Source organism: Eretmochelys imbricata, chromosome 17 (genome assembly GCF_965152235.1).
Source record: "Eretmochelys imbricata isolate rEreImb1 chromosome 17, rEreImb1.hap1, whole genome shotgun sequence".
In the NCBI taxonomy this organism is placed as follows: domain Eukaryota; kingdom Metazoa; phylum Chordata; order Testudines; family Cheloniidae; genus Eretmochelys; species Eretmochelys imbricata.
The window spans coordinates 13273093-13293823 of NC_135588.1; the positions used below are offsets into that span (position 1 = coordinate 13273093).

At 39.3% G+C, this 20731-nt stretch overlaps 1 protein-coding gene across 2 annotated transcripts in view; it reads left to right on the forward strand.

The window, feature by feature from the left end:
* The window catches only part of LOC144276427 (S-adenosyl-L-methionine-dependent tRNA 4-demethylwyosine synthase TYW1-like), a 125722-nt gene extending 108897 nt beyond the window's left edge, over positions 1-16825 (forward strand). For both annotated transcript variants that reach the window (XM_077836488.1, XM_077836490.1), the window contains exon 17: positions 14341-16825. In XM_077836488.1, coding sequence (XP_077692614.1) covers positions 14341-14562 — 222 coding nt within the window. In that variant the 3' untranslated portion in view covers positions 14563-16825. The remainder of the gene's footprint in view (positions 1-14340) is intronic.
* Positions 16826-20731: the final 3906 nt, after the last annotated feature.

Consider the following 20731-nt stretch of genomic DNA (forward strand, 5'->3'; position numbering starts at 1 on the left):
CCCAAGTCGGAGGAGCACTGGGGACTGCGTTTCTTCTTTGAGATAAACAATTTCTACACAAGACAAATTGATATGTGGGTGTTAAGCATGGAAAAATTTCCCCTCAGAACAGCTTGATGTATCTGGTTTGCAGTATCTGAGAGGTCTCCGCAACTGTATTTCTAGAAAACTGATTTTAAAGGACAAACAATAAAGCAGCTCTGTTATAATTTCATACACTCTCTATCCATATAAATGATAGATAAACAACTGTGAAACTACTACTGCTGTCATAACAGCAACACCAGCCCAGCAGTTCTGTCAGGCACTGAAATACTTTGTAGGCAAAGCATGTTTCAGTGGCGCATATATGTATGTGTATATATAATGTATGTTTCTTATAAATGCCATCAAAGTAATTTGAAATGCATGTGAAATGCTGAAAGGATGGTTAATTTTTAAGCGTGTGGGGTTCAGAAAATATTGTACTATTTGGCATTCTGTTGTACAGGAAAACATTTTAAAATGCAAAACGAAGGACTTGCTAGGCAGCTGATGACATCACTACTTCTTATTTTGGTATTAGATTATGCTGTGTGTGTCTGTCTGTGTGGTATTCATCTGTTACCTCTGATCATTTACTTAAATTGTGAACTCCTTTTGGGGCTGTTCTCTTGTCTCCTGCATGTACGGTGCCTTGCAGACACCGACTTGCAGAAAATCAGAAGTTATTTTTAATTGGTGTTTGCAACTAATTATAGTGGCTGAAAATGTCCAGTAGGAAATTTTCAAAGGTGCCAAATTCACATTAAAAAAACAAGTGGGGGTATGTGTGGAGTAGGATTAAAAAAATCTGACATGCTACTTTCTTGGCCCATGTCCTCATAATATTTCCTTATTTTTCAATTCAAATCTTATGTGGTGGAACTGGTAGCTGTGCCAGAGTGCATTCACAATGGAAAAATCTCTTCCATAGCAAGGTGAAAATCTGGCCTAAGGAAAGGAAACCAATTTTTCCTAGGTCATTGATACATAATCTAAGTAACACCATTATTAACAGTAACAAGAATAGATGGATACTAACCTGTGAGGAATTCTACAACTACTTTGCTTTCTAAATTCATGAGGAGAGGGTGTCTGTTGGAGGCAATCAATACCCAGGAGCTAAAATAACTAATAAAAAGTAAATTTATTTCTACTCCTTTTTAATTCTGGATTTCAAGCTCCAGTAGAGAATAAAACTCATCAATGTTTTACTTGTGGAAAACCAGAGCTATGGGAGCCATTAGGCTGCATAAAAGGAACCTTTTAAAATAAAAAAGAGTGGAGAAAAAAGGATAGTAGAAATAATTAAGAAACTTCATTTGCTTCATTCTGTTTGGCAAGATCTAGCTGTTTTTATTAAGTTCAAATTAAAAAAAATCCAACCCTTCATTGAAATGCCTGCATGTTCAAGAGAATTTAAAAATGGCACATAGAGAGTGAGCTGTTCAATACCTGTTTTGTCTTAAATTAGGGGCATTGACTACCAACTGCTTTAAATATGGATAATCACTTAAGCACTTTTGAAAATTTCACCCTAAGTCCCATTGTCAAAAGGACTTGGGCATTTGGGTGGCTGACTCATTGATAGTGAATGTGATTTAGGGGCCTAAATCCTTTTTGAAAATAGGACTTGGGCACATTTGAAAATTTTATCGTTCAGGCCCAATGCAATTCCCATAGATGCTGGCTGAAAGACTCCCATTTATTTCAGTGGAAATTGAATCTGGCTTTCAGTGTTGCATTAGCCACTGTGATTAAAAACACTTGGTTAATAGATCAGTATTAACCTGTAGATGAAGAAGCTGATACTTGTACTATTTTGAGGTTGGCTTGAAACTATCTGCTGTAGAGTAGCCATTGCTAGCAAGTGCCATTGTGTTCAGTGAAGGTAGATAGCCCTGTAGCAGCAACATTAGTAGTCCGCTTAGCTATCTGTTTCTTGCTTGTATTGCCCAGTGTGTGCCACTTTCAGAAGGTGTCAGTCCCACTTGTCTCTTCTGTGTCCTCCCAGTTGTGTCTTTTCGTAAACGGATGACTTCCACTTCCCCTTGCGAGGTGTCCAGAGTATTCCAGCTCCCTCCCGTCTGATTATATTTTCCCAGCATAGCTGTTATAGTCTCAAGTAATTGCATTTGCTTTGTGGCAAATCCTATGAACAGTCAAGTACAAAAATCTAATTTATTGCAGTGCTTTTGAATTAATTGGTGGAGATATTGAGACAGTGGCAACTTTCTAATTTAACAATTAATTCTAATAACCTTTCCAGAGAGAGAACTTAGGCAGCTGGTTTTCCTTGTGTTGTAACAATAAATGGTATCCTTGAGACAATCAGAGTGAGTGACTAATAAGGGAGAAAATCTTCTGCAGATGCCTCGCAGCAAATATCTTTTTGAATGAAAGTTACAATCGCAGTAATTTCTGGAATAAAAATGTCTGCTTCTCTTTTTTTGTTTTGTTGGATTTGTTTTACCCTGGTGTTTGCCATGTATTCCATTGTGTTGAAACCCTTGCTTGCCAATTACATTCTATTATACTGATTTTAAATAACCTACCTTGCTTTTGTGATGGGTTTGTTTTCCATCAATGCTGTCTCTGTCGCTTTACATTCCTGGGTTTCTCATGAGTGCTATTTGTATTTGTAGTACCTTTCTTGCTTTCTACTTCTGTTGCTGTTCATTTTTGATCAGCTAAAAGTAAGTCCTTAACACTGAAGGATTATTTTTAAGAATTTAAGTATTTTGTGAGCTTCTTCCTTGTTGGTGTAGTGATGAGTATCCCCACCTGTCATAAGGGGCACCTGGGTTTTTTCTCCCTGCCAGGAGACTGCATTTTGAGGTGGCCAGTTGGACATGGCATTGGGCTACTACTGTATTATGTTGTGCATGCGTGGGTTCGAATCCCACCTTCATCAGTCTTTAGGAGATTTCAGTAGTGTAGTTGCCTATCATGTGGAAGGTCCCCAGTTCGAAACAGGATAGAAACAAATCAAAGTTTGGGGTAAACAGGTAAAATCCAAAGGCCTGTGTTACACAGGAAGTCAGTCAAGATAATTGAATGGTCCCTTCTAGCCTTAAAATCTGTGAATTGACAGACCTTGTAAAGGTGGATCTGAATCCAAACGGTGGATCCAGAGATCCCAAAACTTTGGGAATGTTTGGCTCTGGATGTGACGGTTATAGCTCAAACCCTCTCTTGTGTTCTACATTGTCTGCAGGTTTCAGCACTGGATTTTGTGGGCTGCAGTGCTTTAGAATCAGTGTGTCCAAGTAGGGTGAGTCCTGACCCACCAGAGGGTGGCGGGTGGGTTCTACATGGGTCTGTGTAAGCTTCAAAGCTTGTCTCTCTCATCAAGAGAAGCTGATCCAATAAAAGATATTATTCTTGTCTCTCAGAAAGATCTACAGCATTTTATTTCCTTCCTGTCCCTAACAGTCCCACGTTTTGCAGGTCAATTTTTGGGTATAAGTATTCTCTGTCCTCCTAGAACCTGGGATCCAAAATCTGGACTGCATTCTCTTCGTGTTTATGCTAGTTTGATGTCAGCGTAACTGTACCGACAACAGTAGAGTTGCATGGTGAGAGGAGAATTGAGCCTCCACTGCCATAATTTTGAACCAGATATAAAACATCCCTGTGTTTACAGCAGGCAGGGAGACCCATGTAACTCCTTAACCTTTCCAGGAAATAGTCTAACTTCTCGACAGCAATATTATTGCAGGCATGGGATTGTAACTTGATGCTTCTGTGATTTTCTTTAGTGTCGCTCTCAAAATATGAGGTTGGTTCTGCTGTGCTTGATCTGTTAGTTATTAAAAAGGGCGCTGTGGTTATTCTGAAGTAATCCATTTTTCATCCATTAGAATTAAAACTGTCTGGGTGTATCTATGGCTTAATTGGTAGATGGGCTGCTCCATAATGATGGTAAGAATTATATATTAAAAAAATCTACAATAATGCATCTTTTATGTAGAATAATCTGTATAAGATTAGACTTAATAAATAGCAGCTAATAAGTTACAGAAGAGAGATCCCATGTGTGGATGGCATTATGCCACTGTACCGAGGATGGTACAGACATTTTGCAAGGCTTTTACTCTTTTAGAAAGTGCGATAACAAATTGAATGTATAAAACTTTATCAGTGCTAAATTTGGATGATGGTCTGATTGTCTAAACTGGTGATAATGCTGTTAAAGGGTTTAAAAAAATCACTGATCATGTGACTAGGGTACTTATGGACAGAGAGAGATTGTTGGGGGGAAAATGGAAATCTTCAGTGTGATTGTTCATGGATGGTGGTTTTTAAGATTTCTGGAAGGATATAGTTCTGCACCAGTATCATTGTTCCCCTGCGGTCAGTGCCGATATACTGATTTTTGTTTTACCTCTAGGGTATAGTATGTGGTAAAATTCTCATAATTAGATGTCCCATACACTGTTAGAGTTTTATAACATTCCATGTCACATGTTTATGACTTGATTCATCTCCTAGTCCTAGTTGCTTCCCGTGGAGCCTAAAGTTATAACTAGCAATTAAAAATAATGCTGAGTTCTGAATTAGAAGTGGTGATATGAGCCTGATAGAATTCAGCTGTCTGCCATATTTCTTTTGGTTTCACATCAGCTCCAGTCCAGTTACTCCTGCCATACAAGAAAGCATATATTAAGAACCTTAAATAGTTAGGTAAAGAAACTGTCCACAATAACTTAATGAATTATTCACGTTGACTCAGACAGATTTCTATTGGCAGGTGGTGTGAATAGCCTTGTTATGAAAATTTGCATTAATGTAATACTGTGCACTGCCATTATGTTTCATCTGTTTAATGCTACTTTGTGAATGTATAAAAGCTGTTTTATTAAGATATCTCACTGTCATCAGCTTAAATTAAGGAACTGAGGCTGGAAAGGTTGCATGAGAAAATGGATTAATTTTTTTCCCAACTAACCTAATTTAAGAATTTTCCTCAAGGCGCACGTTAATGAGAACAAAAGGTGGTTTATGCTGAAATGGTGCAAAGAAAATGGCATAAATTGCTGCACTGAGGGGCCCTAGATAAGTAAATATAGTGGTCATAACTTTTAAAAAGGAAACTTCCTATAATATTACATTGCACTTAGATAGCTCCTTCTGTCTGAGGAACTTGGATGTCTTAAGCATTTGAGTTAAGCAACATAGGGAGGGAAAGTGGAGGTGGCAGCAATATTCCCATTTCAGAGATGGGAAAACAGAGGTATGCAAAGGTGAAATAACTTGAAGCTCGTGGCAGAGCCATGATTAGAACCAGATATATTTGTTGGTCTAGGTTTTTGCACTGCACCGCATGACCATGGTATTTGAGTACCTTCTGACTCCTGCTTCCAGGCATTAATCAGTAGCCAATTCATACCTCTCTGTTCCATACATTGAGGAGTCCTTGTGGCACCTTAGAGACTAACAAATTTATTTGGGCATAAGCTTCTGTGGGCTAGAACCCACTTCATCGGATGCATGGAGTGAAAATACAGGAGCAGGTATAAATACATGAAAGGATTGGGGGTTGCTTCACCAAATGTGAGGTCAGTCTAACAAGATAAATCAATTAACAGCAGGATACCAAGGGAGGAAAAATCACTTTTGAAGTGGTAAGAGAGTAGCCCATTACAGACAGTTGACAAGAAGGCGTGAGTAACAGTAGGGAGAAATTAGTATTGGGAAAGTTAAGTTTAGGTTTTGTAATGACCCAACCAATCCCAGTCTCTATTCAGGCCTAATCTGATGGTATCCAGTTTTCAAATTAATTCCAGTTCTGCAGCTTCACGTTGGAGTCTGTTTTTGAAGGGTTTTTTTGTTGAAGAATTGCCACTTTTAGGTCTGTTGTTGAGTGACCAGAGAGATTGAAGTGTTCTCCTACTGGTTTTTGAATGTTACGATTCCTGATGTCAGATTTGTGTCCATTTATTCTTTTGCATAGAGACTGTCCGGTTTGGCCAGTGTACATGGCAGAGGGGCATTGCTGGCACATGATGGCATATATCACATTGGTAGATGTGCAGGTGAATGAGCCCTTGATGGTGTGGCTGATGTGGTTAGGTCTTATGATGGTGTCCCTTGAATAGATATGTGGACAGAGTTGGTACCGGAATTTGTAGCAGGGTTTGGTTCCTGGGTTGGTGTTTTTGTTGTGTGGTGTGTAGTTGCTGGTGAGTATTTGCTTCAGGTTGGGGGGCTATCTGTAAGCAAGGACTGGCCTGTCTCCCAAGGTCTGTGAGAGTGAGGGATCGCCCTTCAGGATAGGTTGTAGATCCTTGATGATGCACTAGAGAGGTTTTAGTGGGGGTTGTAGGTGACGGCTAGTGGCGTTCTGTTATTTTCTTTGTCGGGCCTGTCTTGTAGTAGGTGACTTCTCCGGTACCCTTCTGGCTCTGTCAATCATTGTATCGTATCACACTTCATACATCAATATATTACATGCACAAATATGGTACATATAGAATCTTTGTAAGCCTGGTGCCATGGCTTCAGAGAATACTATACTGCGGTAGACCGATAGTCAATAGCCATTTTAATGCTGTCTAGTCTTGCAGAGCTAATACACTTGGTCTCCATGAAAATGTATGTGGGGGAGGGGAGAGAGCGAGAGAGAAAATGGGCAACAGCCCTTACCTTCTGTGCCAGCAAATGAGCAATTAATGGAGTGGCACTTACACTAGCCTAAAAGGAAACATCTGTTTTATGCTGGTGTTTTGGGAGAAGAGTGTTGCTCTTAGTTGGCAAAATATGGGTTTATTTTGACCCAGGTGTAACATCTAGTGCTTCTTTCTGGGAAGTTAGAGTGCCATGTTGCTTTTACAAATCGGCTCTCTAAATATACTGAAAAGGAGGACTTGTGGCACCTTAGAGACTAACCAATTTATTTGAGCATGAGCTTTCGTGAGCTACAGCTCACTTCATCGGATGCAAGCTGTAGCTCACGAACGCTTATGCTCAAATAAATTGGTCTCTAAGGTGCCACAAGTCCTTCTTTTCTTTTTGTGAATACAGACTAACACGGCTGCTACTCTGAAACCTAAGTATATTGAGACAACTTTGAAAATGAAAAGCATTTTGGTGTGTGTTCGTGTGGTAACAATCATGTTAGATGACCACAAGCCATCAATGAGAGTATCTGATATGATGTGCTAGTGTTCCTACAGGCTTTACAAGATAGCAGATTTTTAAGTTGCAAGAGTTTCTGCAACTAAAAAAAAGCATCCTAAGCTATGTGTGCACATCTGTGCCATCTTCCTAAGAACGTTTTTTGTTTAATGGAAAAAGAATTGTTTAAGCTCAGTAAGAAATCATTTGAGGGAAGCTGCTGAAAATAGGGACTCATGAGGGTTGTTCTGATGCAACCCTAACCTGTGCTTTGAAGATAAGTCTTACATTTTAGTAAAATGCATGTGGGAGCGGTGGTCTTTTTTTGATCAAGTACTTCATCAAATGACTGTACTGTGCAATAGAGTTAAAGGGACATATTAAGGTTTGCGAGCCCAACATGGAACACTTCTAAAGTATGTAAAATTATTTTGTGCAAGTGGATATGTGTGACCAGTCCCACCCAAGCCCCAGTTGCTCTGGGGCTGGCGGATCCAAACGCAAAAACAAGCAACCTCTATTAACAATTCTGGTTTCTGTGAGCCTTCCAGGAATGGAGAAAGACACAATGTTGCTTTGAGGCATCGTTCATGTCAAGTTTAGTTCCTAACTGGCTCACAAGAGTGTGAAGCAGTTTGGAAAAGCAAGGGGGAGAGCAATATGTGTGTGTGTGTTGGAAAATTTAACAAGCCTATGTTCTGAGTTCCCTAGTTGGAATGCTCAGCTGAGAAGCTGGAGTTTTAACACTCTTGGAGTCCTTCCTGTTGAAACCTAATAAATAGTTTTTGAATGTCTGATAATTGGGTGTGAGAGAGTAAATTTTCATTTGTTTTTTTGAAATGGGGGGATGAAGGAGGAGGAAGATGGTAACTAGAATTAAATCTTGCATCTGTCAGCCTTAAAAAGCTTCCCCTTCAATATTTGCTGGTGATAAACCCTCTTTTAACATGTGATGCTGTTAGCAGACTGGAAAAATGTTGGTTGAACACTTGCAGAAACCAGATTTTAAAGTTCTGTAAGTTAGAGATGGGAAAGCTCTATTACATCCTCCAGTCCATCATTCTGCCAATGCAGGATCATTCCCTACAGTACAGTCCTGGAGCAGTTTGTGTCGCTAAGCAATGCCATTGAAGCATTCACACCTTTTTCTTTCCACTGAGTGATTTTTTTTATGTAGTCTAGAAATGATTTATGCTTAACCATTATTTTTTGGTAACTTCTGCATGTAAAATGATGAACCTTGAGGTTATTAAAGAATAACTGATTGAAAAAAGTAATGCCCTGTTTTTCCTGTATAGTGGTGGTGTGAAGAATTGCTGTGTAGCTAAACTCTTGCATTTGACCTCAGTTTGGGGCATAAATGAAACACATGATTGCATCCAATGAAGTGAGCTGTAGCTCACAAAAGCTTATGCTCAAATAAATTTGTTAGTCTCTAAGGTGCCACAAGTACTCCTTTTCTTTTTGTGGATACAAACTAACATGGCTGCTACTCTGAAACATGATTATTGCCGTTCAGTCAATAGTGGAAAGAATTCCATGTTTCATAGCCCTTTCAGTTCAGCCTTCCTGACAGTCTGCAAGGAGAAGACCCTAATGAATGAAGTGGACAGGGCAGCTAATTATCACTTCTCCCATGAGAGGATATGTCCTTCCAGCTCAGGATTAGCTCCAGAAGGGTAAAACCTGGATAGTAACGGCAACAAGCTTCACTGCACCACTCTGGTTGAATTTCTTATTTTGCCTAGAGTACGTTCTCTTTGTCTGGGAATAAGTATATAAAGAACTACCAAAGTGAATGGATGAAGAGACACCTTATTCTTCAGTTTAATGCACGTTCCTCAGAAGAGAATAATAGTGTCATCCTTATTAGGATAAACTAATTGATTTTTGGCTGACTTCCATTTTTCAACTGTAGCATTTCATGTCACAATCTTTGGTTCTCTTCTGTATTATATCTCTCCATATAAATCTGTTGAGACTTTTATTTCTCTGCAATTATGCCTGTCTGATGGAATGTAGTATGTTGTACTACAAATTATATTATCTCAAACATAAATTCTTTATACATTAGTTACTAAAAATTGCTTATGCACTGCAGCAATTAACTGTTTTCCACATTTTAATCTGTTCTTTCCTTCAGGAATGTTCAGTTTTACATAATAAGCTACTCTATTTTCAGCATAAAGAAATTCAAGTGGAAATGGTATTCCAGTAGATAATGCCCTTTGAAATAATGTTAGATACACTTCCATTAGGGATAAATAAAAAACAAAGTAGTCAACATTAACTCATGATGTGCTGTCAGTATTGGCCTGAAATGACACACACTCCCCATCAACCTCTTCCCTCAGGCATGATCCAGAGTTCATCAATGGAAAGACTCCCATTCACTTCAGTGGGCTTTGGATTGGGCCCCCCATAGATGTTGCTGGGAAAAGATTAAGTGGGTTTTTGTGCACATTGAGGCAGGGTGGAGGGGAGTGGCTCCCTAGAGTAAGTACTGGAAGGTGCTCAGGCACTATGGTTAATGAAGGTGGTGTAAATATGCCTGTATCAGATCTATGGTGTGGGCTAAGCATCCCTGAGATAGGAACCAGTAGAGCAGTCAAGCCTGAGGTGAATGTCTGACCTTACTGTTAATAAAGCCAAACCCCAGAAAGGGGATGAGTTTTCACTCTTCAGTGACTTAATTTTAGAGCTGGTTGGAAAAGACAGTCTCACATAGCCTGTGTGGTGGCTTTTGTTGTTTGTTTGTTTGTTTTTTTAACTGATCTAACAAAAAAAAGTAGTCCCTTGTTCCTGTATTTATTACCTTAACAGACTAACTAGGTAGTGAAAAATATAATAAAAATCCCAACTGTATTGGCCTTTGAAATAACACTAGTTTTTAGCATTATCGTTCCATTGTTTGTGTGAACATTGAAATACTATAGAAAGTCTTAAATCTTTTGCTAGCTGGAGAATGTTCATAAAATTGTTGAACTCCAATCAGTAAATCTGTGTGGACAACTGAAGAAGTCATTGTCCCGCTCCCCACAGTTTATTTGATTTTTATTGCCTTGGAGGAAAGTCAATCCATGTTCCACTGTGCTTAAAGATGACTTTTTCATATCCATGTGTTGTTGCCATTGCACCACAGCATTAAAAATATTAAATATTTCTTCTGTTTTTGTAACAAAATACCATAGAATCTTAGCTTGATTGTTGCTATGGGAGTTGGATGATGATGATGATTATGAAAGCCTGTAAAGGACCCCAATCGGGATTAAGGGCCCCATTGTGCCACATGGTATACATCCACATGAGATGATGTAGCTGAATTGCTTAAAATCTAATTTAGACACCACAAGAGTTGAGCGTTCATCACAAAAACTATAAGTAACTAGAACGGCCTGCATCTTTGACTAGACTTTTTGGGCTGTCTAGCTCTAGTTCAGAGTGGGAATGATGACATTTGGTATGGGTCCGGAAGGGAAGGTGTCCTTGGGAAAAGATTTAGCCTGGGTTTCCTGGGATGTTGTTTTGGAATTTCCTTTGTGTAATAAAACCCGGAAAGGGTGAATTTTTGATATTATGATGAGTGCCTGTCTTTTGCTTGGAGCTGGGTGGGAACTCCCCCAACTCACATTGACCTTGACTGGGTAAGTTGCTTCCTTTCACTGTGCCTTGGGTTGCCCAATTAAAAATGACTCGTGATTCTTTCGTGCCTTTTTAAGCACTTTACATACTTTTCATGCATGGATCTGCAAGCATTATTGTTGCATTTGGAATTCTACACTGGTTTCCCTGCTATAATTCAGGTCTTATTTGTTTATTGCACACTCCCTTTGTTGCACTATCAAGTTTTTGTTGTTTGACCCCAGTTTATTTGGGCTTCAATAAGGGCTTGGTTTTAGGTTCTCACTTGGTTTCTTTTGCATATATATGATCCTATTGAGTAATTGCATTTGATCCCATGGTTCCCAGTGCCATTTGTACGCAAAAAATGCTCAAATAGACCTTTCAGAGCCTGCATATCAGATAAAGCAGATTGACACTTTGCATAATTGCATTCGGTCATGAATATCTTCTGATTTTCTTAAGGAGATTGTGCGGGTTAACATTTTCTTCAGGAATCTGACAGCTCACGTTGCATAACTTTTAAGAATTCTGCCCCCTTGTTACAAAAATAGCCCATTGGACACTAGTGCTGGACATACCATTTTAGATCTCCCAATTATTCTAGTATGCTTTGACAAAGATGAGTGTAGTCTTAGTTGGACAGTTAGAGCAATGAAATAGAACACTATTGTGGTTGAGAAAAGTAAGTAGTTATTTAAAAAAAAAAAAAGCTAATTTTTCTCCAAAGCTCATTTTAAAGTCTCATCTCTGTAAGAGACCACTTTCCCCAACTAAATTGGACAGCAGTGGAGTTCTGTATCTGTAGCAGCTGCTGTGCACTGTGAAGAAGACTACTTGAATGCTAGCCCATTCGGGAATTTAATTTCTTTGTAATCCACACATTCATGTTCTACTGAGTGCGGGTGAAACTGAATCACTATTGATTAGCTTGTCAGTGCAGATATGGGTTCGATGGTAGTTCTGTTCATCCTTCAGATAATACACAAAATTGCCATATTGTTTCCAATTTAATAATCTAGCTTGTACGGTAGACTGCTGTTTGGACTGTTGCTGTAGTTTTTAATCTATATCTTTGTTTCATCTTGACTTGATGACTTACGGTAATAGCAGTTTTTCTTATTGTGGGAGTGGGTACAAAGTTTGTCAGCTGCTGAATGCAGTTAAAAAATTTATTGCAAAGTCGTCGTCCCATTTCCCCCCCCCAAGGTAAGAGCACCTCATTAGTTTGCAAGAAAGTAGGCTTGTTGAACTATTCATTTGCTGATTTAGTTTCAGGTTTTAACAATTTTATTTGATCTTTGATCACCATCCACTAGGTTGCCCTTTATCTTTGCTTCTTTAAATGGTTTTGATCCATTCCATATCTATGGAGTTCCTTGTGTAGTTATGAAAATTAATTCACTGTGCGTTAAACAGTTCACTTTCACTGTATCACATGCTTAAGGCTGCAATGACAATCCAGTTTTTGGTTTCCTCTCTTTAAATATTGCGTGTGCATTGTATGCCAACATTTGTTGGCATCCTGATACATTTTATGAACTTTCTGAAATGTCTTTTGTTCTAGGGATTCAAAGCTCTTTTAAGTCATTTAATAAGCCTCTCTCATTCCCATGAGGATGGAGGAGCATGATAGCTAGTTGACTGATTAGGGAGTAAGGCACAAAGAAGTTAACTGACTTGCCCAAAGTCACAAGAGTCAAAGTGAGCTACAAACAGAATACAAAAGTCCCGATTCCCATTCTCCAGCTCTAGCTACTGAGCACCACTGCATCTGGAGGTCTCAGCCAAGAGAAGTGCCCCATTGTGGTAGGAGCGTAGGACATGAGAAGAGAGTCCCTGTGCTGCAGAGCTTTTAGTCTGAATAGACAAGAGAGACAGAGGGTGCGAGGGAGCAACAAAGGTAAGGTGAAGTGGCTTGCCCAGTGTCAGAGACAACAATGGATGTAGAGCCCAGCTCTCCTCTCACCGGGAGCACTACCCTATCCACTAGACCACACTGCCTTTTAGGCAAAAACATCTCTTTAAATTGCAAGTTGCTTTATTGCAAGCTGTATGCAGAACAATAGATACATCGCCTAGTTTGAACACTGCCTTCGTATCATCACATATTTAGAGCAAACATTGAATAAAAAGTATTTGACAATGAAATCATTGCCTGCAATTATGACTCTGCATTTTCCTGTTCTTGGCTAAGAGAACTAAGCTGAGGAATCTTCAGACAAGCCATCTTCATAACTATTAGATGGACAGCAATATAGTAACAGGAGCAAAGTTTTATTTCAAATGTTGCTGATGTTAGCTTTTTTTCCCCCCTACTGAAAAGCTTTTAGCTCTTGGGCATCAAGTCAGATGCCATTTAAATGCATAACATTCAATTTTTAAAACCCCCTCCCCCTCCGTGCCAGAACATTCTCAGTCTTTCTTGGATGGAGCGTGTAATAGGCACTTACTTAGCGCCGATCACGCCTAATTGAGGATTCAGTCAAGGCTGTTGCTAAATTAGCAGAGCTGGCTTATTAGACAAATGCAGTATAGACTTGTCAAAATGAGCAATTCTTAAAATTCCCATTGCATAAAAGGAGAATTCATGTAATTAAGCTTCTCTTCCTTTTTCTGTTCCCCAGACCCTGTCCTCTTATTCTTGAAGAATAATTCAAACCTGTTTCCTACAATGGCACACCTGTATTATTTACCCGATTTCGTTTCACTCGGTGGTTGCTAATGTCCTCTAGCCGGTATTACAGCATGCTTATGTAACCCACTGATGAGAGTGTGTTACAAGTCCTCATCCATGCTGATCTGCAGAGGATATGAGTTGTTAAAGCCCTCAGCTACAGGGTTTTGGCTATTTAGCTGAATGGGGAGCATCTCTTGCTTTTAGCTCTGGAGGAACCCGTTGTAATCCCAGTGTGTCAGTCAAGATGATGGCTGTTACACAGGTCGATCACTGTCATGGGACAAGATCCTCCAAACAGGGATATCCCACTAACATTGTGTAACACACAAGGCTGAGACAGAGTTTTTCCAGCACCTGAAACCATATTCTTCAGATAAGAATGAACGCTCGGGTGAATGCTGAGATGGCTGCGAAATAGGCTGTCGAGTGTAGCCAAAGAGGATAGGATGAGGTATTCCTTCCGAGGAGGCAGCACTGAGTGTTAACAGGATCAGAAGGACATTCACTTTTGACATGCAGGTAATGCATCCAAGAAATTAAGTCTATATGCCGGTAGAGAACACTCAATTTTGACTAGATCCTTAAGAAAACGGACTGTTCCACATCTGCATGCTTTTTGTTAAGCTTCAAGATGTGAACTGGAAAAAGTGGATTCCCATTGATGGTGAACAATACGCAGTCTGTATGGCTTTTCACATTCAGTCATTATCATGTCTTAATTTTTAGATGGCTTCTTTTCCCAGGGAGAAACGCTGTGTCTAGAGAATAAGAATGCTGCAGTTCGACCCAATTTAAAATGTAGCTATGAATTCATCAGCTTGGCTAAGCATATAGTCAAGTTTTTTTGGGTACTCTTTATTGCTCCCAGATATGACAATATTCTTTTTTCCCCTTTCTAGTTCAAGATCGGCGGAGAATGGTGCACGTGGATCAATTATGACCGTTTTCAGGAGCTGGTCCAGGAGTATGAAGAAAGCAGGGGATCAAAGACCTTCACCGCAGCAGATTACATCGCCAAAACACCACACTGGGCAGTGTTTGGCTCCAGAGAGAGAGGCTTTGATCCTTTGGACACTAGATTTCAACGAAAGAACAAAACAAAGGACATCTCGGGGTGTTGATATCACTAACCTGATTGACAGATAGAGCTATTGTTTGGTTTTCTTACTTATATAGCATAACCTTCATACAGAATATTTGCATGAAGCCCTAACCCTTGACAGCAACAAGAAGGCAAAAGCCCTTTGTAATCTCTTCCTTTCTGTTCCTTCTAGCTCTGCGAATTAAAATATCAGACACTTTTTAATCTAGTACAAATGATCCATATAAACAATTTGCTATAACTGGCATGGTGCCATGTACATTTTATTCTAAGTGTATAGACCTTGCAATTAGAGAGTAACTGTGACCCACACAATTTAGTGTTACAGCTTTTATTATTTTGTTGCTGGCCTTTTTGGAGTGGAGAGAGCTGGTGTCTGTTTGCTTCCTGTTTCAACATTTAAATGTTCTGTTTCAATAACAACGATAGGGAGGTTGAATTTTTCAGTGTAACTGTCCCCCTCGTCTGGTTGTCTGAGGGCTTGAAGCCTGGGAGCTCTGGTTTTAAAAGCCTGACCCATACCAGGACCCATACCCATGCCATTGGCAGCACCTAAGGTTTATGAACATGTATGTCAATCACAAACACTCGTTGCTATAAAGAAAAGACAAATAAATCTAGAGCCCGATCCAGCAAGGTGAAGAGAGTATCCACTGAAGTCATAAAACACCTCTAATTATGCTGGTTGTGTCAAGCCTTTAAAACATGCCCAAGTGTCTTCCAACTTCATGGATTCTTATATTTAATATTTTCTAAATAGTTGTGCCTCCAAGCAAAATGAGTTCAGTTTTGTATGAACTCTTTTGGGCCAAATCGTGCTCATCAGATTTGTGCACAATGTCCTACTGATTGCGAGTTTTGAGTGAGGTAGGCTATCAGTATTTGATTTTTTTGAGTAAGCAGCAGTGAATTTTAATTTGAATCCCTGACCAGTAGGAAAACCTAAATACATCAAGTCTTAATATCTAAAGAATCACTTCTGCCTTTGAGCAGAAAGACTGAACAATCAACAATATTTTGAAACGACTAGGAATAAGGCACCAACAGAATCTCTCGAACCAGATCATTACTGGCATTGTGTGTGTGTGTGTGTGTATGGGAGGGTGATGGTGGCTAATCTTCAAGCCTAAGTGCCAGTGTGTTTGATCAAAATTGTCAGTTGTGAATGAAGAGCAGTTTTGATTTTAAGCAGTACATTTATTCAGGAATGTTACTTGTTGTCTAAACCCTTCAACAGTTTCAGTTTTTGTGACAACTTCCGATTGTCATGGTAGAGCCTGGACTTTGGGGCTTGTTGTGAACTTCCTTACACCTGCGTAAATATACAGTAACAATGGTGAATTTGTCCAAGTTATAAGTGTAAAACTGGTGTAAGTAAAGTCTGAATCAGGTTTGGGATTTTTGTTCCAAGAAAACTGTTGTCTTTTATCACAGAAAAGTAAAGGTCAAACTGATGTGCGTCTTATAAATGTATCTGTCAGAGAGGCTGGGCCACAGATGGCTTTTTGTGATATTCTAAGAGATTAAAGTAACTGCTACTAGGAATTCACATTTCAATAAAGGTGTTTTTTGTTTACCATTGAGGAAATAATTGCTTTTGTAGCCCAACAGTTTGCACCATTCTGTTTATGAAATACGCTTGAGTGTGCTCCATGAAAACCCCGTGCAATGTCACTGTCTGCTCATGCACAAGTTACTAAGCCTCAGTGTGAAAATATCTGAGGTCAGATTCTCAGCTGGTGTAAATTGGAATAGCTCTGTGGAAGTATTGATGCTATGTTGACTTAGACCAGCTGAGGATTGTGGGTTTATTTATAATCTCCATCTATATGGATCTTAGACTCCTGTTGCATATAATGATTATAGAATGGAGTTGTATTTTACTATTTTCCATTTACAGCAAACTTTAAGGAGGAGTATAATTTGCTCGTGCAGGTTAAAAAATACAATCTCAGGCATATTATAGCTATGTGTTAAAGAGAGCTATGCTTGCTGCCATGTTTTTAAGATATATGCATTTTTAGATGTGTTCTCTCAGGGTTCCCAGAGAATGCCATAATGTATCTTGACTGAAACCGAACTACCTAACCTGGTTGTTTTATGAAGGTCGTTGCAATTTTTAATTTCTTTGTTACAGTAGCTGGTATTTTCAAAATTAGTTATATTCCTGCCTTATAGCTTGGACATGTCGGTATTCGTGGGATTGTAATTTTTTAAAAGTGCAATTCTTAAACTGTAAAAGTAATTCAGAAAAGGCAGGAAATAAAGTACTTGACTTTTCAGTGCAGTCTCTTGTGTGTGATTGTGCACCATTCACCATTTTTTCTATATGGGGACATGAACGAAACATTTAAAAAAAATTTTGTAATGGGAATTTAAATGTTTGAGCTTTTGGTTTGCTTTTAGAAAAAAGTGTGTGTGTGTGTGTGTGTGTGTGTGAGAGAGAGAGAGAGGTCTGAGCTAGTGTGAAGATGTCCTAATAGGTAATTTCTCCAGCTTTTTTTCTAAATGTTCAAGTTTGTTCTCATGCTATGGAGGTTAAAGGTGACAAATACAAACAGCCATGATTCTCTAGAGAGTGATTTCTAGTGGTTAGAACATTTTGCTCACTGTAATATTGGGTATAATAAAATTGATAGCTTTTGTGCATGGTTACAAAGTCAAAAGTAAGCATCCTTTTGTTATCCCCATACCGTCAACCACAAAGACAGCATGCTGGCCTTTAGACTATCTCTACTCTATTAATTGGAGACTGGAGTTCATCTTTCTTTTGATACTAATATGCTAGGAATGTTGTTCAGTGAATTGTAAAGGAAAGATAATTAGATTTCATCGATCCTTTAAAGGTATTGGAAACTCATAATGTAATGCAGTTGGCATATTTGGTTAAGGTAATGGTCAGAAAGCCATAATCAAACGTGGACTTTTTTTCCTTTCACCATTCACCTCTGCAAAATACTTACCAAACCCTAGTGTGAAAAACAACTTCATGGTTCCAATTTTTCACTGTTTTTCCCAGTTAAAAAGTCTAGGGAGCAACGCTTTTCCTTTCTGCTCACTGATCTGGGCTTGGACTAGCTTACTGGCTCTGCAAACATTTTTAGTGCTCTCATCCAGGTGTTAGTGCAAGATATCACATCTTAAAAAATCACATCATTATGATTACTCACTTGTTTCCTTTCAACTACATTTTAGCAACTACTGTCTCAAGATGCCAATATTGGAAATTATTTTATACCATCTGCAAACTGAGATGCCCAGCTTTCTGTCATTAGAAGCTATTTTGTAAGAAAATTCACTTTTACTAGTAAAACTTGAGTTTTGCTGTTTCTGTCTCTTCCAAGTGAATAGGGCTTTTTAAAATAAGGATTACAGATCTCAAAATACGGATTACAAATCCCAAGAATTCAGAGGAGGCTGTGTTCTGGTTTTGCAAAACAAGAACCAGAACTGGTCTGGATAAATCCCCTTGGGTTTTTTCAACTCTAGAATGAGGTTTTTCTCATTGGCTGGAATGGCTGTTACATGCTAACGTACAATCTTCTGTCTGTCAAATCCTTAAGGTGTGGAGCTGTTTATACAGTGGAGGTCAGAAGTATTTCATTGCATCAAAGTGTGCAAATTTTGCTTTGCCATAGTGAAAGTCATCTTGTATGTTATAGTAAGGAAGTGGGAAAGAAGTGATCTTACTCAGAAGTGCTCCACTGGATTTAAAATGAGAGGTAACATGTTCCAATAGAAGTTGGCTTCCCTTGCAGTTTAGCTATCATCACACAGCATATTTGTTCGTGAAGAGCTGAAGTTTAAACAACATTGACATGCTACTGCTCCTCGGCACAGACATTCCAGGAGGAATTACCCTCTGATGGAGATGTCTGTAGATTGAGACCTTGTCCAATCCTGTTATGTTTCATGGCAGCCTGAATGTCTTATTAGAAGTTCCTTCAAGGGTGGGACAGTGGGGTGAAAAACACATTTCTTTGAAATTAGGGATGTTTTGTGTGTTGCTAAGAAGCACCAAAGTGTAAAGCCACTTCTAGTTTCCCGTGTAAATCAAATCAAGATAATTGCCAGAAATCTAATGCCCTGCATAGGTTCTATTAGATTAGTATTAGCACTTAGGCCTCAATACTGCAATTGACTGCTCATGCCTATTCGTGCAAATTGTAGAACTGGGGCCCATCTATGCACTATAATGTACTTACAGTACTCCATTTAAGGCTTTCTGTGATGTAGCTGTTCTGGTTTCCTAGGGCCAGATACTCCGATCACTTCCAAACCTCACTGATGTTCCATGGAATTACACAGCTATAAATCAGCCCAGCATCTGGCCCCCTGGCTCTGAATCTACCCTAACCTCCCTGTTCAGACCATGCACTGCAGTATAGTTATTCAATTTCGCTTCCCCCTTGTATTTAATCATTGAAGGCTGAGAGTTGGATTTTACTGATGGGATGTGTGCTGCTGTTGACGGCTATGGTGATAATTAGGCAGTTAATGCTCTATAACATCTAAGTGCTGGATCATCCTTCCCATGAAGCACTAAAGAGTCAGAAAATGCTCCCATGTGTTCTATCAGTCTCTCTAAGATTCTCTATTACTGTCGTATTTGAGCACCTCCCAATCTTTAATGTATTTCTCCTTAGAACACCCTTGTGAGGAAGGCAAGCACTGTTATCCCCATTCACACATCGGGAGCTGAGGCACAGAGAGGCTAAGTGACGTGCCCAAGGTCACATGTGGAGTCTGAAAGAGCAGAGACTTCGAGCTACATTGTTCCACTTCTAGGCTAGTGCCCACTGGCCCATCCTTCCTCTCTGTTCTGATCCCATCTTGTCAGAGGTCCCTCTCCCCACAAAAGCCCAGCTGCGCACCGCTCTTCTGTTGCGGTTAACTCGCATAAGAAGCACCATTGCGTAAGAGCTTGCTCGCTAACATCAGGAAAGTGTCATCACTGAGATTTCTTGAGGCTTAATTTGAATGCAGGCTCCTAATGCAGCAGCTAAGGTGCGATTCCAACTCCCCAACCCTCCTGAACGAAGTATTTTGACAAACCATTCACAATTTGTCAGAAAAAAATAGTTTAATCTTCAAAATAACGTGTGGCCTGGTCTTTAACTTGGGAGTGACCTAAATGCCCAGGAGTTGAACAGGCCTGTATTGCTTTGGAGCCTTTTTAAAAAATATTCAGCAAAACTTGAGGGAAGAGTTTCAATGACTGGTGTTGGTTACTGATTTGTAAATATAAATCTCTCGGCGCACAGTGAAAATTTGTTGTGATCGCTAGCAGGTGGCCACTTCAACTGGAAATGTACAAAGGTGTGGAGAGAAAAAAGAACGAAAAGTTCATTTTTCATTTAGTGGAAAACAGAATAGGGTTTAGTACTGAGTGCAGCTAAGGGCTCAATCCCAGCCTAAAATGCACAGACATAGTTCACTTTGAAGTCACTGGAATTACAGCCATGTATGCAAAGGCATAACTGGAGCTGGAATATCTCACCTTGATTGTGGCAATGGTTAATGGCATGGTCAAGGTACAATATTTTAGTTGCCTTAGGGAGCAAGGCTTTGGGATTACAGAGATGAGTGAAACGTGAAAACCTTGAAAATTAGGAACATTGAGCAAACTAAGGGCCAAACGCTGTTCACTTGAGTAGTTCCATTCACTTTTAGGACTATTCAAGTGAATAAAACTAGCTGGATTTTGTCTTGCAGTTATACCTGATTTACTTTAAGCACAATGCATGTCTTTCAATGCCCACATCCAAAACCAAATCCTCTTACACAGCTAGCTTTCAAGTGTAAAACTTAACATAAATTGCCATCCCGTGCTGTTCCTAAAATGTGCTAAAACTCAGACCCATGCAACCAGAATGGAGTGCTCTCCTAGGTTAATATATCTGAAGAAGATAGGCTAGATGTTGTTGTATTTGGATTCAGATATTTGGTACTTTGAAGTTTGTTAGTTTTGCTGGACATTTTTTTTTTTTAATCGGACAAAGGTCCTTTGGTTCTGAACAATCAACGATAACATTTGATGCCGTCTCAGAAATTGCTTATTTTAAGGTAGATTTAAAATAGATCGCCTCTCGACAATACATTCACTTTGCTTGTGATTTACACCCTTTCTGTGCTAGGGCTGTCCTGCGACAGTATTCATCCAGCCTGCACAAGAAAAAAGTGTGATC